This window comes from Stylophora pistillata, chromosome 2 (genome assembly GCF_964205215.1).
Source record: "Stylophora pistillata chromosome 2, jaStyPist1.2, whole genome shotgun sequence".
NCBI classification, from domain to species: Eukaryota; Metazoa; Cnidaria; class Anthozoa; order Scleractinia; family Pocilloporidae; genus Stylophora; species Stylophora pistillata.
This window is the reverse complement of record NC_142520.1, coordinates 37,825,083-37,851,243: the sequence shown is the minus strand read 5'-3', so window position 1 is coordinate 37,851,243 and position 26,161 is coordinate 37,825,083. Positions and strand designations below refer to the sequence as shown.

Sequence of the window (26,161 nt, the reverse complement as noted above, 5' to 3'; positions counted from 1 at the left end):
ACGAAAATGACACATGTATCAAACGAGATGAAAAGTCTTGCCTGAGACTGAACGCATTTTAGCAGAATTCACTTTTTGTTCTTAAACGGATATCGAGTATACTGAGTTGAGCAGAAAGCACAGTGAACATTTTAGAATCAACCCCTGGTAGTGCAATTGATGATTCAAAACAAAACGCAATGTCAAAGGAATACCTTTCATCGCACCTTTTCCCTCTTTGCAGATGTTCTCGAGGCTGCTTGAATCATTCGTATCATTGATTGAGTCGTAAGTTTGCCTCACTTCCGCCCTAACATCTTTAAGATGATGAACTCGCCGGTTTATGATCTCAACACGAACCAAGGCAGTGGTACAGATTACTAAACACACCAACGATACTGGAAAAATAAATTTAGATGAACAACTCTGCATATCACCAACAGATGAATGGTTTTGTTTCTTGGACATATCGAAGCAGTGTTGTTGATTGTTCAAGTAACGCGAAATGTTTCTTGTAGGGGGGGGGGGGGGGGAAACCCAAGCTTAGACAAATATGAAAAGTGATCTTGAAATGTGAATCTGTCGTTGGCAGTTGTGTAGATTAACAGCTCAAAGTTACCGGATGGCTTAAAAAATTCAAAATTATTAGATCATCGAGTTAAGGCCAAAAGTCATGTTTGGAATAAAATAAAATTCAATGCGTCGAAAGCTGGAAATGGAAAGAAGGAAATGGCGGCTTGGAGTTAAGTTGTTAATTACGTTGTCTAGTTGAATACAGCTCACGTTGGGTGCCAAAATGTCCCAGTATATTTGCCCGAGTGAGCTCTATACCGTAAAATACCGCTTGTAAGCCCTAGGCTTATACAAATTCGTGAGGAGTTTCAGGTGGGCTCATAAACGGAGAGGCTAATATTCGGAGGGGATTATAACCGGAAAAGAAAAAGCACTTCGATACGAGCCAAAGCAGCGTTGATCAAAATATTTTTTTCCTTTACTAGTTTTTAATTAGGCTTCAAAAACTTATCATAAACTTTTTCAATTCTTTGTTTTTGGAAGAAAATTAAATTTGACAACACGAGAGGGGGACTTCTATCCAGTAAGGGCTTATAATTGAGAATATGTTTTTTTTTACAGAGAGATGGGCCTTTAACCGAGGGACTTATGAGGAGGGAGGGGGGAAGCTTCTGGTTTTCACTCGCGACGGTGTTGGAGTCGGAGAAAGTAGACTACAGCTGCGCAGTCGTTTGACTCCGTTGCATGTGATCTGTTACTTCTACGTTATCTAGAATTAAAAGCAATCAGATGTCTAATGCTCGCCATAGCTGGAAATAACTTGGCTTTATTAACTGGGTTGAGAATGATACAAATTAGCCACCGTAGGGAGGTTCTGGAGCTGACGTTTCGAGTGTTGGCCTTCCTTCAAACGTAGGATCTAATAAGACTAAAAATTCCAATTTTATCTGCCCGCCACCCTCGCAGCACCTCACTTTCTTTGTCCCCCCCCCCCTACCCTCGCCTGAGCATAGTTTAGTGCTTCTTTAATTCGCTTCCGCTCGCGACTCCGCCATTCAGAGCGTATCTGTCATAAGCACAATTAAAATAAATTGAAATGTTCAGATTATTTCAACGCCCCCCTTGTCCTTATCACCGCCATGACTATGTTCTCCGGACTTGGTGCTATTTTTGAAGTCATAATTATTTTCAAAGAAAAGGAAGTTCTCTAAAAATAATTATTTTTAGGCATTGCGACTGCAAATATACATTTACTTGTAACATATTAAAAGCGTTTATTCTCAATTAAATGTAAGATTTACACACACTATTGCAGAAATCAAACATGCAGACTCACAACTTCAATTCACACATTTGAATTAGCTTATAATTTAACTTTCCGTGACATTTAAAACTGAACAGAAGTAATCCTTCTTCAGCTGCAAATCATCTGCGAGGATCATTTCTCTACTTGTATTTCACCCGAAGGTAAACAAATGGTATTTAATTCAATTGTGATGGATAATTCTGGTAGGCAGCCACAATAAACTGGTAAGTTGCAGGTGTGTGTTTATTCAATTCAAAGGACCTATCAAAAATTGCCGAAAAATAAACTGTTACTGGAAGATACTTAAAGACTATCTCATCACAAAATAGAGCCCGTAGAGCTTTTTAACCCTTTCTGTCAAAGTATTTTGATCGGTAATTCTCCTAGTTTATTTGCTACAGGTTTCCCAATGATTTTGTAATGAGTATTTGATGTTTCTTTATCATCATCTCGTCATCTCTTTGCTTGACGATGATTTCAAAATTGTCAGGAGAGGTTCTATGGAAATCACTATTGAAAGTCAAAGGGTACTTTAAATAAAACAAAAAGACTCACCCAAGGCAATTTGAAGCACGGAGACCTCATAACTTGAAAAAACACCAAAAGTGTCAATAATATACAGCTTATATTTTTATAGTCCTTACTGTAAATTTGCAGCTGTCAACGTTTTGTTCCTGAATAAGAAGTAACTAGTCCGTGCTACAATAACGTAAATGACAAGCTGGTGCACTAGAGAGATTATATACATAATAAGAGCCACAGTTTCTCACTTGGATGTTGGTGGACCAATAACAACAGTTTGATGACCAGCGAAAGCAGACCTGCCTGGTAACTTGACCCTCAGCCACTATGGGATGAACACCATTAAGCCAGCCTTGAGCATGAGTCACACACCTATCAATTGGTGGACAAATGGTTGGCATTTTTGTTCCTGCAGCTCCTTGGAAACGGTACCAGCCAGCAGAGATGGGGTTGTCGCACTTAGGAGACCCGGTTCTCCTGTATGTGGTTTTACGGTCAGCCTTGGTCAGAGTTGAATAGCTTGGACAGTCGATTTCTTCAACTAAAGCAAACATTTTTTGTTTGGTCAAAGTATTAAGGAAAGTTTACGCATATGCAAACTCAATGAAAGATATAGGAAGTAAATGACAACTTTTAAATTCGGAACGAGTTTTGATCATTTTGTATGAATGGACACAAATAATTATGTGCAATCGTTTATATACATAATAATACTTTAGTGTATGTAATTTACCGATTGTAAGGTTGGTAAACTTGTTTCAAGAGCTGACGATGATCCAGACGTTTCATGAAACTATTGTAACACCCATGTGCACTATGGGTAGCCACGGTAGATAACAGGTCAATCCATTGGTCAGTAGTAGACTTATAGTAGGCCGAAAACCGACCAATAATTTACCGATGCCTTAGTCGAATTGTCAATCAACAATTGATTGGTTGTCGGCCCACCATGGATAAATACTTGTAGTCAAACAAATCTTTTCTCTTTGGAAACTTAAAGCTTTGGGCATGTTTGAATTACTTATGTCACCTTTAATACGTTAGTTTCAGTACTGAGGCAATAGCTATTGTCAAGAGACAAGGTCGTTACGTGATGAATACACACATTGGAAGCGACCGCTTTTTCAGTTGTTGGCGAAAAGTAGCTACTGTGACATTTATTACAAAAAGTCATTTTCTTATTCTAAGACTAGTTTAATGTACCTTGACACAGTTTTCCATTTCCAATATACCCTTCCTTACATGTGCAATTGTGAGAGCCCTCAGTGTTGGTGCAGTTCGCATTCACGTCACAAACATGGCTGCCATTGCTGCATTTATCAATATCTGGAAGAAACAGTGATTTATAAAAGACAATTTTAACGTAAAAAGAAAATTATCCTCAACTCGCTTTCAAAAATTAGTTTCATTACTGAGGCAATAGCGATGGCTAAAAGTGTTAAATGATGAATCCGCGAATGAGAAACTACAGTTACTTATTAGGAACCAAGCAACTAGAACTATAACAAAAACATTCTTCAAAAAAAGTCCTTTGTTGAATTCTCTGGCAAATTAAATGTACATGTACCCGATGAGTCCTTCATTACAGCTACAATTGTGAGAATAATTAGTGTGGGTGCAGTTTGCATTCATGTCACAAACATAGTTTCCATTGCTGCATTCACGATATCTATAAGTACATGTTATGAATAGATGAGCGACTAAGTGGAAAGGGAAAAACAAAAAGAAAAGAGAAAAGGTCTGCAATTCGTACATGTGTGGCTTGCGAAATTGAGCTGCTTTTTAGTGTCTGGTGTCTTAATGAGTCTCTATTAGAAGAGCTAATATCTGATTACAGTTAGATAGTTTTCAACATTGTTCCTGTTCATCGATAAAACGAGATATCTAGCATACAATAGTCCTGAAATGTTCATTTACACGATGAGGGTTAATGGCCAAACTTTGTAATGGAGGTCTCATTTTGACAATAAACACCACAAGGATGCACATGTAACCTGAGGATTTTGGGAACTAAAAAAAAACCTCAGCATCATCTCCCATGGTGGACTGATAGATTCTGTCATGATTTTTTTTAGGCAACGAAGTGGAATTGACTTCTTAAGTTTGAGGGTTGATTGTCTTTTCTAAGGTTAATGATATGAAAATAGCTCTAGGGAAGCATTTCATATGAATAGTTTTGGTATTTTGTGTACCAGTCACGAGGAAAAAACTTTCCAGAAGGGCCGGGACATTAGGAAAATGACGTAATCTACACTAGAAGCCATTGAGAGCTTGATTTGGTTTGAATGTATGACTAATTTTGGAAAAAAACATATATGTAAAGTAACACAATGCTGAGCATAGGTTTTTATTGTCCCTTAGGACAAAACGTTCTATTTTTAGCTGGTTGAGAGCAATGCATTTACTTTAAGTATTGTATTTGGGTTTTATGGAACTGTATTTTCAATAAAGAACGCAGAAAAATTTAGTTGAGGTAAGTTGATATAAGGTTGTAAATGGAAGAATTTCGGGGAAAAAAGTTAGTTACCAAACAAGATCAGAACACAAGCAATATTAGAATGAATCATGTCTTGAGTAGTTCCCTGAAGTAACATTACTTCAACATTGCTAAAAATTTTAACCTTGCCGATAAAATTTAAAATTGATCTGGTAGTTTTATTTGACAGAAAGTTCAATAGGGATAGAGGGTCACCATAATAGAATTCAAGAACAATGATCAGACATAACTTAAACAAAAACAGAGTTCAATGTACAGGCAAGCACATATATAATATAATAGTTTAATAGTTTAGTTTAAAAACAAATATTACATCGCAGCCGAGGGGCTGAGTTGCATAATATTTTACAATGGTATACTATTTAAACAATAGAATGTTTCTGTCGAGGAACTATCGGCTGATACTTGCCCCGCGGAAAACTGATGTTCTTAAGACAAATATTTGCCAGAGAAGCGAAGCTTCGAGGGCAAATATGCTAGTTTTAAGATCATCAAATTTCCAAGGGGCAACTATCAGATCGATAGTTCCGAGACATAACTACTCAATTGTTTTTATTGTTCACCGCTAAATTTTCTTCCGCGCCTACAGCTTTTCACAAATGTCAATAATTCGCAACCGTACATTGGCTAAGTAAGACGTTATACCTGAGTGTCAGAATTGAAAAGTCACTGTTTTTCCGATCTGCCTAACTTCGCGGCCGTCAAGCTATTCAAAACTTTTCACGGATGAGTACTATCAATCCAGGTATTTTCCGCGGACGGGCACTATACATCCGGGTATTTTCCGCGGACGGGGTCTATGGGCTGATAGTTTCTCTCCACAGATGAACACTATCGCGTCACGTGATCGATTTAAACCAATAAGAGCCGGAGAAAATTTAGTGATAAACTATAAGTTATAATAGATACATACGGACGTATAATACATATAGGAATATAATAAATAATTGCAATTATATCAGAAACTATAAAAAGATAAAAAATCGCTAAGATCGAGTAATACTAGGCAGTCTTGATCAATCGAGTATTTACGCAGTGTTGTTTGCTAGTCGGCACATACTCGGGATGAAAGACCGCTGAAAACGCTTAGTGCGCACGCCAGGGAGGTTGTACTTTCTAATTCCCCTTAGGTTATAATGGTTTACATGATTGGTAGGAAATAAGTGAGATAGTTTGTGGTCATTAGAGATTGCATCAAACAGTTTAGAACACTGTTCCTCGCGCCGAGACTGCAAAGTGTCTAAATTGTAGTTACTCAAGCATAGACTGTAAGAGCAATCTGGTAAGATGATAATAAACGCCCTATTCTGTACTCGTTCGATATCATTACTTAGATACTCGGTCAATGCATGGTGAAAAACGGGCGCACAATATTCCAGGACAGGTCTAATAACAGTGCAGTAAAGGTTGATTATATCACGAGGGTCCACTCCCACTCTCCTAAGGAGAACCAGGAAATATAAACTCTTATTGGCTTTCTTGATAGCCTCAGTTATATGATCATTCTACATAAGTTCATCGCTCCGACGAAGGGCTAACGCTCGAAACGTCAGCTTTTGTAATCGTTACGGTGGCCAATTTACCATTTCAACTTTGTTGATATATCCAAATTATTTCATTGAAGAGAGTCACACCTAAGATCTTGGCGGAGCTAATAACAGAGAGATCCTTCCCATTAACGGTTACAGGCTCGAAAGCATGCTTGTTCTTCTTAAAGTCGATGTTCATGACTTTACACTTATCGGCATTTAGGGTCATTCATTGATAGCACGACCAGGTTTCAACAGCGTGAACAGCACTTTCGATGTTGCTCGACTCTCCTCGCGGCACGATCTCAGCTACAGTAGTGTCATCCACATATTTCCAGGAATGGAATCCACGGACCCACAGGTCATTTATCATTAGGATAAATAACCAAGGGCCCAGTTTAGTGCCCTGCGGGACGCCAGCAGGGGCAGGGCCCCATTCCGAGAAACAGTCCCTGGACAGCTTGACACGTTGCTGGCGATTCGTAAGAAAGTCAGCAATCCAGTAGGCGATACTCCCAGGAATAGATAGACTGAAGACCTTACGCACGAGTAGGGTATGGTCAATAAAGTAGAACGCCTTCCTATAATCAAATAGGACAACTCGCACGGCAGCTCCACTACCGTCACTGGCATTGGACCAGTTGTGCACCATGGATATTAGGGCCTGAAGGGTGGACGATTTTGGGATTCCCCCGTACTGGTCAGGGTCAATAACCTACATCCCAGCAGAGCCAATATGAAGACCAACCACGAAATCTTCCGCCCACCATGGATAAGTATTCGTAGTCAAAACCAATGTTTTCTCTTTGGATGCCTAAAACTTTGGGCATGTTTGATTTACTTATGTCATGTTTAATACGTTAGTTTCAGTACTGAGGCAATAGCTATCGTCAAGAGATAGGTCGTTACGTGATGAATACACACATTCGAAGCGACCGCTTTTTCAGTTGTTAGCGACAAGTAGCTACTGTCACATTTATTACAAAAAGTCATTTCTTCTTCTTTCCTTTTCTTTCTTCTGCATCATGGATATTAGGGCATGAAGGCTGGACGATTTTGGGATTCCTCTGTACCTGTCAGGGTCAATAACCTCCATCCCAGCAGAGTCAATATGAAGACCAACCACGAAATCTTCCGCAATTTTAGACAGCGCCGGAGTCAGGGAGATAGGGCGAAGATGTTTACTGATATTCTCAACAGGTTTCACCTTTGGTATTGAGACAACATTGGCCATCTTCCATGCTGGCGGGACGGGAGTCTGATGATCTTTAGATCATATGATGGTATCATATGATCTAAAGTACCAGAATCTTTCAAGTTTTCTTATTATTGATATTGCCATTTCATGCCTGTGTGTTTCCCAAATTCAAGCTATGCCGAGACATGAAATAAATAGGTGAACTTGACATCATCGTGTAAATGGTCAACTTGACATGCTGTCAAAATTTGTCCTTTAGCTGAAATCTTACTTAGGAATGCAATTTTGTTAGTGTTTATCAATATACATAAAAATATATAAGCTTTTGTTTATTTTGGTCAGCTACTATGTGTATCAATCAGAACAACCTACTTCGTGTAAATCTGATTGGTTTCTAGTCTGATTTATTATTGCTGTGCCTACCAGTAGTTTACATTTGTACTTGAGTTAGTACTTTTTCTCTAAGGATAGATGAAAAAGGTACTAGCTGTTTTCAGCCAAACAAAAGTGAAATTTTTCATGTATGTCAGTATTGTGACAAAAAAAGAGTTGTAGTCTAAAAAAAGAGTTGTAGTCTACCATAAAGGCCTAATACACATGTATTGCTACCAAGTTTTAAGTTAATAAAACAAAGAGATGGTTTACGGAATTTTGATGACACAGACTAAAATGCGGGAGGTAGTTGTAAATTTCACGTCAGCACGGGTTATGAAATCAGTTGCCCCAAAATTTTATTACTGATTTTAAAATTCCAGTGATGGCCTTCACTGCTCATGTAGGAATAATGATCAGAAGTGGTCGGTCATCGGAAATATTGAGCCATAGAATATCCTTATTTTTAGACTTTGTCAAAACTAGCAAAAGTCGTCTTTACTTGAGCGAGAGATAGGGGAAGAAACGCAATAAACAAGTTTAAAAAATTCAATTTTCTTAAAGCCTGATAGATATAAAACACAAGCCAGTTGATTGAATTTGCAGATGGATTTTCGGTTTGTTACAGCGGCAATGCAAAGTTAGCAAATTAATTATACAATAAATGCAGGGTTTTCCCAGCGGGACCCTATATCTCCCAGGGAATTAAATATTTTGACTTATTTTTTCACACATTCGTAAACTTATGATATTTATCATTTGTGCCAAGTTTGAGCCAAATCGGTGATTTCAGGTTTATCGCCCCTGCCCAGTTCTGCCCGGTTTTCTCGTGGAGACGCTCTTAAGAAAATAGTAATAATAATGATGATAATAGTAATAATAGCTGTAATAACAATAATATTAATAATAATATTAATAATAAGAATGATAAGGACGAAAAAGTGCTAAAACTGAAATACTACCTCACAATAATCCTAAGATTTGCAGTCATTTTAAACTTGTATAGCTAAAGCAAAATAAGGGTTCACTGGCAAAGAATGATAAATCATTATTATAGTTAATCAAAGGCTCTGTGAGCCAACTCGTAAATTGGATAAGCCAATGTAATTTGTGTCGTCAATAGAAATGGGTGTTTGATTTCTATACTAAGGTATAAATCGTTAGACTGGTAAATGAGCATTATGAGGAATATGATGTGAAACTAAATTAGGCCTCAAAGACAGAAAATATGGCCTGATTAGGATTTGGTGCAAGACAGTCACTGTTCCAGATTTTATCATAAAACTATTGTTCCAATATTGAGCTCAGTATTTACTTGCGATGTAAGCATAGGGATACGCATGTAAAAGCTTATACGCTTGATGGAACGCACGGACATAAGGATAAGCAGATATGCATAAGATTATCAAAACGTTTCCTTCTTTTTATGCTTATACTCTCTAGTTAAGACTTGGTTGGCATAAGGGTAAGGAGAAACATAAGCGAAAGTCTTTCAGGCAATCAGCAAGCACTATACTGCTTATACCAACCATGTCCCTATTTAACGTAACATCGACTGAGCGCTTGTGCTCATGTTTATGTTGCAGCTGACCCCACCTGCACATTAGCTTGTTATGTTTATGCCTACGCTTGTGTTGCAACTGAGTACTACCCTTGAAGCCTGTTTCACACTTCTGAGATAATTATTAGCACAAGGATGAAAAAACAAGTACAAGGGTGTTCACACCACTCTAAAGTTTGTTTTTCGGATATCTCAAATCCTTGCTTTTAGCAAGTATTCATTCTGTGTAGAAAGGTTCTTCTTCCAACTAGATTTATGATAAATGCTTGCCAAAATTTCAGAAATATCTGTGGAATTGTGCTTGTCAAATTCCCAAGGAAATATAACTAAATATAATTTGAAAAACGTTTTTACATTAATTTCTCTTTCAACACACTCAATATCTGTGATTCTTCATGAAACAAGAGCACAGTTTTGAGTGTTCCTGGTTTACCCTAAATATAAAGCATTAGGAATATCCTTGTTGCATCTAATTCACAAGCGACACTTCGAAATCGGACTATCGGCGAGCAGCGACTCGAGTCGTTTGAGCCCGCGGTAGAAATTACCAAAAGATGAGCGTTTTAAACTTAAAATTTATATTTACATAGAGTTTCTTATCAGGGTATGAGGGAATATCGGTGGCCTTACGGTAAAAAGCAAGGTGATCCGTGAGATTTTCATGGTGGCGACGTAGGTGGTTCAAATCCGCCGTTCTTAAATAAATGAAGGGTTTTGCTTAACTTCCTACTTTGTTTTCTTTTTTTTCTTTTTCGGACACAATAATCATTTTCCTGGATGCATAAATTTAAAAATAGAAGTATTGATGCCATAAATGAAATATACGCTGCAAGAAATAAAAGTGTATTCGAAGATTGGGCAAACTTTAATTAATTCACAAATGAAAAACGTATACTTTTTTACTCTTTCAAGATTATCATTGGCTTCTTTTCACCCCAACACTATTCTTAGCAACAAAGGTCGCCATTTTGTTTGTTTATCACTCACCAAAAACTATCGAATACATTCAAAAGCCTAAAATAGAAAAAAGTTTACAGAAATCGACCAATCGAGCGAGCGAGCGAGCTCCATTCATCACATCATACCTACAACTCGTTCTTGCGCACGCGCAATTTAAGAGTTAAAAATGATGATGATGGTGATGATGATACTTATAATAAAATAATAATAATGATAATAGTAATAATAATAACGATGATAATAACAGTAAAGAAACAATGAAGAATAATAAGAAACAAAAACAAAAACTAAAAACTAAATAAAAATAGAGCCTGCCTTATTTAACAAGATACTACAATATTAAATCTCCGCCAAGTTTATCATTTTTATGCATGGAAGTTGGTAGGTTTACGTGCGAAAAATCTCGCGCTCTGATAATATGACATACCTGTGCAGTTGTATCCATCCCCTCTAAAACCAGGATTACAAGAACACTTGAACGATCCCTTGCTATCGGTACAAGTGGCGTTGTTCTTGCTACAATTGTGGATATCTTCGGCACACTCGTCGATGTCTTAAATAAAATCAACAGACCGTACCCATGATTATAATAATGATAACACGGCTGTAACGCTGGTAGGAGGGGTTGGGCGCCAAGAGGGAAGGAGACTTTAAAGCATTTTATCCCTAAATTTTTTGCAAACTTTGATGGTAAAAGTGAGCGTTGATTATGATTTTGAACGCAACTTTGAATGATATTTCTACTCCCCACTGGATAAGATACTAGACTATCGCAGGGTTACCTCCCCAGCATGAAATTTGCCGGTGCCCATTTTTAATTAAACACCTGGGTGAAGAGGGGCACTGTAAGGGTAAAGTGTCTAGCCTAAGAACACAACACAATGTCCCCGGCCGGGGCTCGAACCCGGACCAATCTATCCGGAGTCGAGCGCACCAACTATGAGGCGACTGCGCCAAAAAAATCGATTTATATCATTTCAAGTCTTACCCACGTCACAATCGTGGCCAGTAAATCCAGACGCACATAAGCATCGATATCGTTTTCTTGTAAATCCCGACTGGCAGGTGCCGTTGTTTTTTCATGGACATTGAGCGCAAAAGTTCTTAAAAAGGAAAAAAAAAGGGGATGTCACAAGTAGTTGTCCAGTATCTTGACAGCCTTCTCTGACGTTTCGTCGAGAACTTGAGCGCACAAAAAAAAAATCGGGTAAGGGCGTCTGTAGACAGGATTTAAAGAAAATAGCGTGGTTCCTAAGAAGAGCACCTAGTAACCCCAGTCATAGCTCTACTTTATCGTTATGTCCATAGTTGTGATCTTCTCCTGAGCTATGAAATGAATTTAACTATTTCGATTGTATTTAAACATAGTATATTCAAGCTTCGAAAAATCAATTGAATAAAAACTGTCTCTTCCAGTAATACCTTAAAATGACCTTTTCATTTATCTTTGCCTACGAGAATTGTTATATGAGAGGCATGGAGAGCGATCAATTTTTACTCAAGGCCGGTGAGCATGGTTCTAAAATGACGAATTACTTGCTTTTATTGATAGAGTTGAGTGTCCACAAAGCACTCAAAGGATTTGTGTTCCTACTAACTGCTTATCTATAAAAGCACTTATCTAAAATTATGTAAAATAACAAATAATGGATGAAAGTAACCCTCAGCTCTCGTGAATCACTAGAAAAGAGAGAGATGTAATTAACAGCTCGTCCATGTACCTTAGTTCCATGGTACACATAGTTTGCTGCTTCCACCAGATCTTTATCATGCTCTTGAGCCGTTGTGTTATTCAGTTCGCAGTTGTGTTCTTCTGCTCCCTTTTCTCCAAAATAAAAGTTAACACTGACACAGTTGTAGTCCAGGTAGCAACGATGTTCACACGTGTCCCTGTCCGTCACACTAATGTTTGTTATGGTGTGGTTAACAAGACGTTCTCCCACAAAGAACAGAGTCGATGGAAATGCTAATATACGGCATTGATCTAAAAATTCAAATCATTAAAAGTTAAATAGCGACATGGGTCATGAATTCTAAAGGTCACAACTGTTGTTAAACTCGCTTTCCGAGCGCTTGGGACTTATATTGATAATTACGACGTATTCAGTGAGATACCAAGATCATTAATATATATAGCCTTTAGTTTTTTCGAGCCAAAAAGATCTCCAGAAAAGGATTGTATGACCTCCAAAAGCCGGAAAATAAACTTTTTCGTTCTTTTAGAGAAATGCAAATAATTTTCATGATGACCTCTGCTGCCCCAGCTTACATTAAACAAAGGATTTGTTTTGTTGTTTTCTTTTGTTTTGTTTTGTTTTTTCATCTCAATTACTTTCTGCGGAACACCTGAAACGCACAGCCTCACAATTGTTAAAAATGGTACTGATAATTGCAAAGTGTAACTTTGACCAGCCCAAACTCCGAACAAAATTCTTGCCCAGAAAACTCAATAACTGCCATTAATGTTCAATGATAAAAGAGGCAAGAGGTTTCAATTATGAACTCCCAGCTTATGTACATTATTTCAAATCACGTCTTCCTCGCCCAAACGAAAATAGCCTTGAGGTTAACAATATTTCAATCTTAAACAAGGTACGAGTTATTGCCACAACAAGGAAACTGAGCTCTCTTACACTTCTTTAAAATAGTAAGACTTATATGAGCATTGTTGATTTAATTATTTTTGCTTAAAATCTTTCAGAATTTTCAACTCAAAACTACACATTCTCGTCATAAATTCTAGCAAAAAATGGTCCAAGCATGCTAACTGTACTACGCAATAGTCGTAAATGAGGGAAATTCGTTCGTTTTCCGCTTCCAAGCATACAATTTAGCACTCCATTGGGAAAAGTTTCGTCTTGAATTATCTCATGGCCTCACCTCAACCAACTCTTACGCTACCCTTGTGCTTTGCAGATTTCCTGCTGCGTGCATCTGTTTCACGATATGCACGCGCCAAGCACCAACAAATTCTTCATTTTACATTGTGTTTTTTTTTGTTCTTTGTGATTTTTTTTTGTTTGTTTGTTCGATTTTAATTGAATTGTAAAAATGTTCCAAGAAAGAGTTGTTAAATATAACTAATTTCAATATCTTCATGGTTACACATCCATTCATCTATCTCTTAGCCACCTGTCAAGTGAGAAGTATTGATGTTCTCTCTCATTCACAGCCAGTATTTGTTTTGCATTATTGGAAACATAATTGCTCTGCCTCCATTTCAACAACTTTCTCTATGTTTTTATTGGCTTTGAAAAACCCACTCATTAGGCTTCCAAAAATTGTGTAATACATAACACAGGAAGGGTGCTATGAAGAAAATAATATGCCTCGAACACCGAGTTCTAAAAATTAAAAGACATTCGTTTTGGTATATGTTTAAAACCTGTCGGCAATATGTTTTCGAGGTGTATATTACGAAAGTTTGTCTTCAGTTAAAAACAAATGATGTCAACTAAATATGAAACCAGCGAATAATCATGTATCCAAAGAGAGATTGTTATTCCACAGGAGAATATAACAAAAAAGGAAGGCAATTTTTCGAATAAAAAAAAATCTATTTTCCAATTTGTTAATATGTCAATTTTTGTTTCCCTGAGTGCGTGGCTAACTTCAGGCTCTTCCTTGAGTTTGTGCAAGCACCAGACAAGCAAAAGGAATTTTCGAAAATATATTCATAAATTTTGGATGACCTTCATAGAACTTAATGGATTCATATGAGTGTCTCAAAAGACTTCGAGGCTATAAGCTTTAAAAAAGATGACCAATCAAGTAATTATGGATATAGTCCGGTTCAAAGGCGACAGCATGAAGCGGTTGAAGGTCTACCTGGGGTGATATCAGTGCATGATGATATCCTAATTTATGGAGAGGGTGATACAGAGCATGAAGCCGTGGTCGACCATGAAAAAAACATGCGAGCTCTAATGGAAAGATGTAAAGAGCAAAACATCACACTTAATAAAGATAAGATCCAGACATTTTGTTAGTTAGGTCTCTATACACGAGACATTCAGTCTTCCAAAATGTGCAATTCCTTTCACTTTTTGATATATTTCTTAGCTGAAAAATTAAGAGCAGAAAAATAAAGGTTTCTTATCAAAAAATGAAAGCTAACATACCATCTGGGCAGGACTGAAATTGTCTGAGGGGAAGCACCACAGAGATAAGGAACAAGTGGAGAAAAACCGTCATGTCCGCACAAAATCAGCCGAAAAGAAGTACTTTCGATGTTTTGGAGCTATTGAACACACAGAGGAGCTTAACAGCAGTTTGATGACTGAGATGTACCTCCAATTTAAGGCTACACTTCCTAGAAACGTGTTAGCCAATCACATTTGGCCGTGATCTATCAAAGATGTTTTTCCGCGCGTCACAGAGACGCTGTGAGATCAATTGGTGTGTTCTGAAACAGTTAATTTGGTTAGTTTTCTCCTCAGGCAGTTATTTCCATCTTTCACTCTCTATCCTTATGGACTCTTCTTGTACCTATTTCAATGATTAGAAGCAGCATCAAATGAGAATAGAAATTTTTAGTTAAAATATGCGAAAATGCAAGGGCATAAGAAAATCTCAATTTTTTTTTTCAATATTCAAATTGATATCTCTGTGGTATTTTGACCAAATTCCTACGGCTTCAACGAGGTAAACTCTTTTGTAAAGTGTCGTTCTCACTGAGAGTTTTTTTTAGCCCGACTTGCACCTGCAATTTAAGAATTCTTTCCTCCAATTTAGTGAGTTTTTGATATGCAAATTAAGTCCAAGAGAAGGTTCTCCTTTGATTTTGATCGCTGTCCACACGGGCGGTCTGGCCAGAAATCAGCTTTAGCTTGTGGCGACACAAAAACAGGAGAATTGGAGAACAACTAAACTATGAATGTTCAATGTTCTACTAAACACTTTTTTATGGGCAAAGAAAAAAGAAAACCTTTTTTCACTTTGCTAAAGCGTGTAGGTTTAGAGACCACGTTAGAAAACCTTCGTGTCCAGGACATGTTAATAACCATAAACGCTTGTTTTCAAGGCACCGCCCCCATATGCATCAAAATACTTGTTAAAAGAAGAAATAATAAGTATGATTTAAGGGGCAATAGTATGCTATCGCTACCAAAAGTAAATACCACAAAGCATGGATTGAACTCTATTAAATATTTCGCCGTAAAACAATGGAATAGGATTTGAAACGAATTGCGTTTAAAAGCTGGAGGCAGAGAATTTAACAAACAAGTGAGGAAAATTACATTAACCATTATCGAATTACAATAACCATTATCATTTTAACTACAATTAGATCTGTGACGTAATAAGTCAATAAAGACACTTTGCTATGCCTGAAGAGCCGCAAAAGCGGTGAAACACGTAGCGCAAAAGCAAAGTAAAAGAGGACTTTCGTTTTTCATTTATTTTAGTATAGAGTCTGTTCGCGTGACGTCATAGAAATGTTCGAAAACGAGGCGCCGCCATGTATGAGGAGTGATTCTTGAGATAGCGGTCAGTGAATTGGGAAAATATGCGTCTTCGGACAAAGCGATTGTGGATTCCAAGCTTATATTTTCCGCTTATGCCAATTCACTGGAAGGCAGTATTAAGAGGTATGTCGAAAAGATCTCAGTGATCGGCATGGATCATTTGCTCGTTCCGGTGCAGAAATATACTTCGGAATGCCTTCCTCCTGTCGAAGCTTGTGATATTTTGTCATATCTTGTGCTCGAGACCAGCTTCTACACTAAGGATCAATTCAAGGATTTCCGAAGCCTATTTGCCTACAATCAAATGGTTTCTTGTTTTGTTACAAGTGTTCTTGGCCAAATAATCCAAGATATATTTGTTGTTCTCGCTAAAGTAAGGCATTCGCAAATGATGAATGACCCCTACGTGCAGCTCTGGATCATAACAACCACAAAAGGAACTGTTGTTTCAGCGCATTGTGCAGGATGTATGGCTGGGCTGGAGAAAGCTGTTCTCATATCGCGAGTGTTGAAAGTCAAAGAGTACTTTAACGAAAAAAAAAAAAAAAACTTACCAAAGACAATTTTTTAAACACGGAGACGTCATGACTCAATTAAAATTAACCCAAAAAGATTCAATAATGTCTAGTATATATTTTTGTAGTCTTTACTGTAAATTTGCAGCTTTCAGCGTTTTGCTCCTGAATAAAAAGTAACTAGTCCGTGCTACAATAACGCAACAGAGAGATTATATACATAATAAGAGCCACAGTTTCTCACTTGGATGTTGGTGGACCAATAACAACGATCTGACCACCGACGAAAGCAGGCCTTCCTAGTAACTTGACCCTCAGTCACTGTGGGATGAACACCATTCAGCCAGGCTGTGGAATGAGTTCCACACCTATCAGTTGGTGGACAAGTGGTTGGCATTCTTGCTCCAACAGCTCCTTGAAAACGATACCAGCCAGGAGAGATTAACCTGTCACACTTTCGAAACCAAGTTTTCCTGTATGTGGTTTTACGGTGGACACTGGTCAGACTTGAGTAGCTTAGACACTCTACAGCTAAAGTAAATATTTTTTTGGTTTGTCTGTCATGGAAGTGTTAGGAATTTATTTATTAAATGTAAATTATTTTTTGTATTCTCTTAGGATCAGTGTAGTTCGTGATTATTTGTATCTGTTACGTAATTTTTATTCTTCACTTGTGTAAACTGTTGTGTAATTAACCTTTATTGTGTATATCAAATAGTTTTCTTCATTCTTTTCGGGCACCTTGCGTCCATGTGTATTTAAGGATTTGGGTGGTTTGGTACGGTGTGGTTTTGTTTTGAGAGAAGGTCACCGGCGGTGAAGGTTTGAAAGTTACCAAGACTCGTTCGGATCAGAGCACGTTTTAATCACTGAAGAGTCATTCAGCAAAACCGTTCCTTTACACGACAAAGGATCCATTTGTCGGGGAGCACATGTGTGCCGAGAAGCTGGCCGAAGAAATTAAAGCGCAGAACTTGAAGGAAAAGGAGAAGATTATCTTCTGTTAGACAGTAAGCCAGTGAAGACAACTGAGTCAAGAAAGATCTGAGCGAAGACCGAATTACGTGAGGTTGGAAACTTCTACGTTTAGCTGGGTTAAACGTGAGTTCGGTTTGTGAATTGTGAATTTGGTTTGAATTGTGAATTTGGTTTGTCAGTCGTTTGTTGGTGGAGCGTGGTGATTTGTGGACAAGAGAAGAACACGGACGCGGGCGTAAGGTGAAACCCAACCGAACTGAACTAAAAAAAAAAAAACCTTTTCTTTATCTTAATAGTAATAATCTTGTAAATAGTTTTAGTGTACTGTAGTTTAAGTTAGCGTATTCCTGTAAATTAATTAGATCATTGGACTATCGTTATTGTTAGTCGCTTTATTGTTGTAATTAGCATAATAAATATCTATAGGCCTACGTTTAGTTGTATTGTGGCGTGTGTTCTCGGGCTCGTTTATGTTCTGTGTTTTGTTTGTGTTAGGGGGCACCCACCTTTGTGGCGCGGATTCGTCACATATTTTTGGTGTCAGGAGTGGGACCGCTCCTTAACAGTTTACATAAACAGCTCAACAGGAGACACGCAAGGTAATAGTATACGATTATTTAATATGGCTACTGCAGCGATCGGCTATGATTCCTGGGTCCTTAAAGATCTTAGAGCTGAGGCTATCAAACGAGGTATTCATTTTTCTCCTAAGGATGGTGTTAAGACTTCAGCGAGCAAACTCAGAACTTCAGATCGCATAGGTCAGAGTTTCGATGCACCAGAAGAAAACCTTGCGGAGGAAACTTTGGAGACTGGTCTTAGTTTTGAGCAGAGATTACAGTTACAAGAGCGTGAGCTGCAGATGTTAGAACTGCGGAAGAGAATTAGTCAGGAACACAGAGAAATGAGGGAGTTAGAAAGGGAGGTGGAGAGAGAAAGGCGTCAGGCTGAAAGGGAATTAGAGAGGGAGAGAAGGGAGTTTGAAACTCAAAAAGCCCAAGAAGAAGAAAGGCGTTTGGTACGAGAGGAGGAGAGACTCAGAAACCTTAGAGCTGAAAAGGAAGAATTTGCTATAAGGGAGTTTGAAAGGAAACAGGTAAGTGACAATGAGGTTAAAAGGCCCAAGTTTATCAAAATCAGGGAAATGAGGGAGAGTGAAGATATAGATGATTTTTTCCGGATTTTTGAAATGACTGCAAGGGCGCAATTCTTACCCGAGGGGGAATGGGTTGGTAATTTAGTACCCAAGCTCACTGAAAAGGCTAAGTCTATTTATTTAGAAATCCCAGACCCTGCATGCCAGGATTACCACGAGAGTAAGGCAAGCATTATTAAAGCCTACCAGTTAACCGCAGATCACTATAGATATAGGTTTCGAACCTCAGAGAAAAAGCCCGACGAGGACTTCGTCCAGTGGGGAAACAGAACCCGAAGGTATCTCAGCCGCTGGATAGCTGTTGCCGAGGCTACTGGTGATGCGGATAAGATAATTGAACAGGTATTGATGGAGCGACTTCTTGATGCGGTAAGTCCTGAGCTTAGAGCTTGGTTAAAGGAGCAAAAGCCCAAAACTGCTGAAGAACTTGGCAACCTTGCTAATTTACATGTTCAATCTAGGAAAGGGCCACTTGTTGATGGTAAGTATATGTCAACCGCTAGTTATGAGAAATTTGGGAAAAAGAAGAGGCCAGATGTTAAGGCGGATAACTTATTGTCTGAACAGAAACAAGACCAATACCATGTAAGACCCTCCAAACCATCCTCCCCTCCAGCCCGTAGAACCACGAGGCCTGAAATTAAATGTTACAGATGTGGTAAACCAGGTCACATGTCGTTCAACTGTGGAAAGGGCCGTGGGAAGCCTTCACAGGGATACCTCCTGTGTATGACACCCCTAACGTCAGAACAATCTCAGTTCCCTCCTTGCAATGTTAGAGGTAAAATAAACGGAAAATTTGCAGAAATGGTCATTGATTCTGGTTGTACTAGGACTCTAGTCCAGAAAAGATATGTAAACAATACAGCCTTCACAGGGGAGAATATCACAGTATTAACAGCTGCGGGAGAACGTCTTACAGTCCCACTTGCAAACGTTGAATTTGACAGCAAAGAAGGTAAACACGTAGAATTAGTAGGAGTGTTGGAGAGGCTACCCGTAGATTGCTTACTTGGCAGGTCGTCTTTTGGAAGAACACTGTCGAGACAAAATGTTTTGGACCAATGGGAGAGAAATGTTCTAGCTGATGACATTGGTGGAGATGAGGCCTTCGTGATGACTAGGAGACAGAAAGCATTACAAGAAGCCCAATTGAAAGCAGACGAGCTAATTGACAGGGAAAATTCACTCGCCGTCAAGAGTTTAGCGAAGAAAGAAATAAAGCCTGAAGCTCCAGAGGAAGGAGATTTGCAAAGGTTATTTGAGGGCATGGTACAGGAAGAGACAAGTAAGAAGAATCCTGAGAGTGATACTTTGATAATAGAACCTAGTAAAGTTAAACCTCCAGTAAACATCCTAGATAGAGACAGAAACCAGCTGATAGCGGATCAGAAGTCAGACGTGACTCTCGAGAAAGTACGCAAGGAAGCATCCAAAATGGCACCACAAGAATCGGATGGGTACTTCTTCACTAACGACCTCCTGATGCACCGTAAATATCTTCCCGAAGAACATAATGGAACAAGGTTTGTTGATCGAATTGTAGTACCAGAATCCTATAGGAATGAAATCCTGCGTGTTGGTCACACAATCCCCTTGTCAGGTCATATGGGTAGCAAGAAGACAGTTGAACGCATAACCGCACATTTTTTCTGGCCTGGTCTAAGCTTTGATGTTCACAAATATTGTGCAACTTGCCCGCAATGTCAGGTGGTAGCCAGGAAGCTGAAGTCAAAAAGGGCACCCTTGAGGCCTGTAGACATTGTTACTGAACCCTTTAAGAAAATTGCCATCGACATTGTAGGAGAATTACCCAGGACAACAACGGGTTACAGGTACATTTTAACAATCGTAGATTATGCTACACGGTACCCAGAGGCCATTCCTTTACGGTCAACGAGCTCAAAAGCGGTCGCAGATGCATTGATTCAGTATTTCTCTAGGGTGGGTATCCCCGATAAGATAGTGTCTGACCAGGGCTCCAATTTCATGAGTAAGCTTATGGCCCAGCTGTATGAGCAATTAGGCATAACTAAGATTAAGACATCAGTGTACCACCCCCAGGCAAATGGGTTAGTGGAGCGTTTCAACGGCACTTTAAAGAGTATGCTGAGGAAGTTTGTTCGAGAGCGGGTTCAAACCTGGGACAAGTATCTCCCTTACTTACTCTTTGCTTATAGAGAGATTCCTTGTGAGTCCACTGGTTACTCGCCCTTTGAATTACTTTATGGACATACGGTGAGAGGACCCCTCGCCGTTATCAAGGAGACTTGGTCGGAAGGATCATCTTTAGAAGACAATCTGATAACTCATGTCCTTGAGATCCGAAGAAGACTTGCAACGATGCAACAAGTTGTTCAAGAAAACTTGAAGCAAGCCCAAGGTAAGCAGAAACGGTTGTATGATATTCATAGTTCAAAACGACACTTAGAAGTTGGAGACAAAGCCTTAGTTTTGCTTCCCACCCCTGGGAGTAAATTAGAAATGAGATGGCAAGGACCCTTCAAAGTCACTAGAGCACTAGAGGACGGATTGAATTATGAGCTTGATACAGGCAAGATGTACAAACAGCATCGCACTTATCACATTAATTTGCTTAGCAAATGGCAGAGCCGTGATGAAATGGCTGCTTTAGTAATGGCGGAGTCCCCAGAGATGTCACTGCCGCACGAAAGCAACGTTTTCCCATTTGGTCACGATGAGACTTGTAAAGATGTAGTGATCTCTGATAATTTGACGGAAGATCAAAGACGACAGGTAAAAAACTTGCTACATGAGTATTCTGATGTATTTTCAGGAAAACCAAATTTAACCAATGTAGCGGTGCATAAAATCGACACGGGTGATTCCCCACCCATTAGGTGCGCCCCTTATAAGGTCCCTCAAAAACTTGAGGAGGAGGTTAACAAAGAGATTGAAAATATGCTGGAAATGGGCATAATACGCCATTCTACTAGTCCATGGGCGGCCCCTGTTGTCATTGTTCCCAAACCAGATGGTACAATACGACTGTGTGTTGATTACAGAAAAATGAATTCTGTCACAAAGATGGATGCTTATCCTATTCCCTCCATGGAACGTATGATTGAGAAGATTGCCTCTGCTAAGTACATTAGTACAATTGATCTCACAAAAGGTTACTGGCAGATTCCCTTGGAGACCTCTACCATCGAAAAGTCCGCATTTATTACTACCAAAGGCTTGTATGAGTTCTTAGTTATGCCATTTGGTATGAAAACAGCTCCAGCATCCTTTCAGAGGATGATGTCTGAGAAAGTCTTGCAGGGGTTAGATTTTGCAGATGCCTACATTGATGATGTCGAGGTTGACACGTCAACATCTTTTCCCCAACACCTTTTTGAGCTCCAACAGGTTTTACAACGTTTACGAGAGTGCAAACTGAATGCTAGGCCGTCCAAATGTAAGATCGCGATGTCAACGGTCGATTTTGTTGGTCACAGAGTTGGAGGTGATAGAATTCAGCCCCGCACAGCTTTGGTTCAAGCCATTAAAGAATATCCCAGACCAGAAACTAAGAAGCAGGTAAGATCTTTTCTTGGCTTAATCGGGTATTATAGAAAATTTATCCCAAATTTTTCGGAACGGGCTGCTGTCCTTACCGACCTCACTAAGGGTAAAAATCCCTCTAAGGTTCAATGGAGTACTAATCATGAATCAGCTTTTCAGGATTTGAAAGTTGCAATGCAGACTCCCCCTGTTTTGAGGCCACCACACTGGAATGACGAGTTCATTTTGCAAGTAGATGCGTCAAATAGAGGTCTTGGGGCCATCTTAAGTCAGAAAGATCAGGACGGGGAGGAACACCCCATAGCATATGCTAGTAGAAAGTTACAGCCTAGAGAGGAAAAGTTGTCTACCACAGAAAAAGAATGTTTAGGAATTGTTTGGGCTGTAGAGCTATTTCGCTATTATTTATATGGCCGCACTTTTAAGCTGCAAACGGATCACAATCCCCTTGTGTGGTTAAATCAGGTTCGCGACAAGAGTAGGAAACTATTAAGGTGGAGCATTACCTTACAGGAGTACGACATAAAAATAGAACATAAGAGTGGTAAGCAAAATTGTAACGTAGATGCCCTTAGTAGGGCGTAAATACCTCATATTGCGGTACAGTATATTTATGTAATCTTTAATTAAGCACTATTTTTGTGTTTCCATGTCCCCAAAAAATAGCTATTTAAGGGGGGAGGTGTCATGGAAGTGTTAGGAATTTATTTATTAAATGTAAATTATTTTTTGTATTCTCTTAGGATCAGTGTAGTTCGTGATTATTTGTATCTGTTACGTAATTTTTATTCTTCACTTGTGTAAACTGTTGTGTAATTAACCTTTATTGTGTATATCAAATAGTTTTCTTCATTCTTTTCGGGCACCTTGCGTCCATGTGTATTTAAGGATTTGGGTGGTTTGGTACGGTGTGGTTTTGTTTTGAGAGAAGGTCACCGGCGGTGAAGGTTTGAAAGTTACCAAGACTCGTTCGGATCAGAGCACGTTTTAATCACTGAAGAGTCATTCAGCAAAACCGTTCCTTTACACGACAAAGGATCCATTTGTCGGGGAGCACATGTGTGCCGAGAAGCTGGCCGAAGAAATTAAAGCGCAGAACTTGAAGGAAAAGGAGAAGATTATCTTCTGTTAGACAGTAAGCCAGTGAAGACAACTGAGTCAAGAAAGATCTGAGCGAAGACCGAATTACGTGAGGTTGGAAACTTCTACGTTTAGCTGGGTTAAACGTGAGTTCGGTTTGTGAATTGTGAATTTGGTTTGAATTGTGAATTTGGTTTGTCAGTCGTTTGTTGGTGGAGCGTGGTGATTTGTGGACAAGAGAAGAACACGGACGCGGGCGTAAGGTGAAACCCAACCGAACTGAACTAAAAAAAAAAAAACCTTTTCTTTATCTTAATAGTAATAATCTTGTAAATAGTTTTAGTGTACTGTAGTTTAAGTTAGCGTATTCCTGTAAATTAATTAGATCATTGGACTATCGTTATTGTTAGTCGCTTTATTGTTGTAATTAGCATAATAAATATCTATAGGCCTACGTTTAGTTGTATTGTGGCGTGTGTTCTCGGGCTCGTTTATGTTCTGTGTTTTGTTTGTGTTAGGGGGCACCCACCTTTGTGGCGCGGATTCGTCACATTGTCAAAGCGTTAAGGGGAGTTCATGCTTTTGCAATATCTGAGATATCATATATATATATATATTGCACTTTATCATTTTTGTCACCTTAAAATGAGCAAAGACTGTCAGTCGCGTTCCACAAATTAGATCTAGCAAACGCATATTTCAACACAAAAAAAAATATTTTATATAATCCACTGACATAACAGCTCTGGAAACGTCGGATGTTGATCATAATAAATCCGTGCATAATTAACAAATGGTAAACACCACAGCGTACACTATTGAGTTATGGATGCACGCGGGAGGTTGCTAAGCACGAAAGAAGCGTAAGAGTCGCTCGAGGCGATAGCCGAGAGCGGCTCTAGCTTCTTGAGTGCTTAGCAAACCTCCCAAGTGCATACATAACTCAATAGTGTACGGTGTGGTGTTTACCATTTGTTTTATAACATAACATTGATACATTGTAGCTAAAGAGTTCCCTTTTATTTAACAAATCTTACGTGACCAGAAAAAACAAGCGCGCGCGGAAAAATAGTCTTTGCATTTGCTCACGTCAGCAGCGAACACCCATGGGCAAATGGGGGACGCTAAATTGACCAATCAGAGGGCGCGCTTTACTTTGGTTATGTTATAAACATATATGGGTAACCCTGCTTAAAATGAAAGAGGTAGCACTTACTTTGATAACAGCTTGATATGAAAACCTGTATAATGTACTTTGACATGACTGTCGATCCCCAATGTATCCTTACACTTACAGTTATTAGAGCCATGCTGGTAGTGCGCATTGCATTTACATCGCAATTATGGCTTTTATCGTCGCACTTATTCGGAAAACATCCATAAGGCCATCAAAATTACCTGAACACGAGTGTCCATCACCGGTGCATCCCGCTTTACATGTGCATTTGTAAGAACCATACGTGTTAGTGCAGTTTGCTTTCACGTCGCAGTCACTGATATTATATTAACACTCATCAATATCTAGAATTTATAAAGAGAAACAGTGACTAAGTTAGAGCAACTAACGAGAGGCATCCGCGCTGGATCTGACTCAAACCAAACATTTTGATAATGATAGTATAATTAATAAAACTTTCGTGCTACTGATCTGTCCTTGTAAAAGAAACTAGTTCAAACAAAACCTATGCGACTTACCTTCGTTAGCTATATTACAGTAAATCAATAGTGGCTTCCCTTTCCCAGTTGTATCCAGCCAGTACTTGCCGCTTATGGTGTGTTTTCGTTCACTCGCTTTTATTTCGTGACAAGACAGCGCCGGTAATTCAGGAATAGAACATCAGGGAGCTGCAGTAAAAATATGTTTTTCATTGTCTTCATACTGTTGGTTCTTTCAGGTGAGAAGGACCCGGGTTGACCAAAGTTAGAGAAGAATTTAAAAAAGTACAAACCAAACACATAGATAGACTTTTGATTTTTCACCTCTGCCGTTCAATCTTCTGATGTAAGACCACTCAGAGGCTGAAAGAAATTTCTCTGGTCTTGCTTCTTTAGTGCGGTTGTTTAGTTCACATATTTCGTATTTCCTGTTGTAGTTATAGCTTTGGCACGTGATCTCTTGTCCATATTTGACATAGCAGTGATGTGGAGCTGCCACTGACCATCTTTTAAAGACAGAGCGCTTGAGAGCCATTCTTTGTTTACTTCTGTCCTACACTGATCATTAGCTGTGACAAACTCCATGACAGAAGCGAAAAGGGCGAATCGTAAATGGCGGAAGATCCACTACATGCTTCTTTTGTTGTGCTGAATCTAAAAACGTCAAGTCTAAGACCACATAAGTATATTGTGAGACCTTACTTTCTCGGGAAAAAAAAACTACTTCCCTACCAGATGAAGACATTCAACAATCATACATCCACATCAAAACATTTCCTGAAATTGCTTAAAAAACACTCCAAAGTTTTATTTTGTGAGAACAAAATTTGCACAATGCTCGATAGGATGACAAACAAAATATCAAGGAAGATCAGAGAAAACTCTTATTAAGCTTTATTCGAATGTTTTAATTTGAACTGAGGATCTTTCAGCTTTTGTCGAATGATAACTTTGATATGCTTGACACATTTGTATTTTTTTTCCTATTCTGATCTAAGAAATCTTTGTTGTCACTGGAAATTACGATCGAACAACGAGCGTGACGGAAATGCTGCAAGACCTACAGTGGGACACACTTGAAACAATGAGAAGACATGCAAGGCTCTCTGCTATGTACAAGATGAGCCACGGCCTCCTGGATGGGGATTGGGGGTTGGGGGGATTATTTGATAACAAACAAAGAAAGGAGAACCCAAGGAAGCCATGATTTTAAATTTATTGTACCGAAAGGACATAAAGCTATTTTTAGATTTTCTTTTTTTCCCAGGACAATATCTGAATGGAACAAACTTCCAAAAGAAACTGTTTCCAGCCAATCCCTCGGTATTTTTAAAAGCAAACTA

General features: G+C 38.9%; 1 protein-coding gene and 1 pseudogene across 2 annotated transcripts; one reads left to right on the top strand and one right to left on the bottom strand.

Annotated features, from left to right (window-relative positions):
* Positions 1-1,741: 1,741 nt before the first annotated feature.
* Positions 1,742-25,451, bottom strand: LOC148739356 (uromodulin-like; annotated as a pseudogene). The gene is made up of 6 exons (XR_015997363.1): positions 25,143-25,451; positions 24,858-25,007; positions 24,561-24,683; positions 10,865-10,990; positions 3,524-3,646; positions 1,742-2,855 (listed from the first exon to the last, which is right to left on the bottom strand). The product of XR_015997363.1 is annotated as a uromodulin-like (transcript).
* On the top strand, positions 18,021-22,696 carry LOC148739357 (uncharacterized). The gene is made up of 3 exons (XM_088747938.1): positions 18,021-20,080; positions 20,735-22,097; positions 22,242-22,696. The coding sequence occupies exons 1-3, from the start codon at positions 18,021-18,023 to the stop codon at positions 22,665-22,667; spliced, it is 3,849 nt and encodes a 1,282-aa protein (XP_088604064.1). The 3' UTR covers positions 22,668-22,696.
* Positions 25,452-26,161: the final 710 nt, after the last annotated feature.

Bases quoted from the DNA above. Each gene is read 5' to 3' on its own strand.
- LOC148739357 (XM_088747938.1), top strand. From the start codon at position 18,021: ATGGCTACTGCAGCGATCGGCTATGATTCCTGGGTCCTTAAAGATCTT. The intron at 20,081-20,734 runs GTTTGTTGATCG...CTTTGCTTATAG, and splicing joins GAAGAACATAATGGAACAAG to AGAGATTCCTTGTGAGTCCA. The intron at 22,098-22,241 runs GTAAGATCTTTT...TCAGCTTTTCAG, and splicing joins GACCAGAAACTAAGAAGCAG to GATTTGAAAGTTGCAATGCA.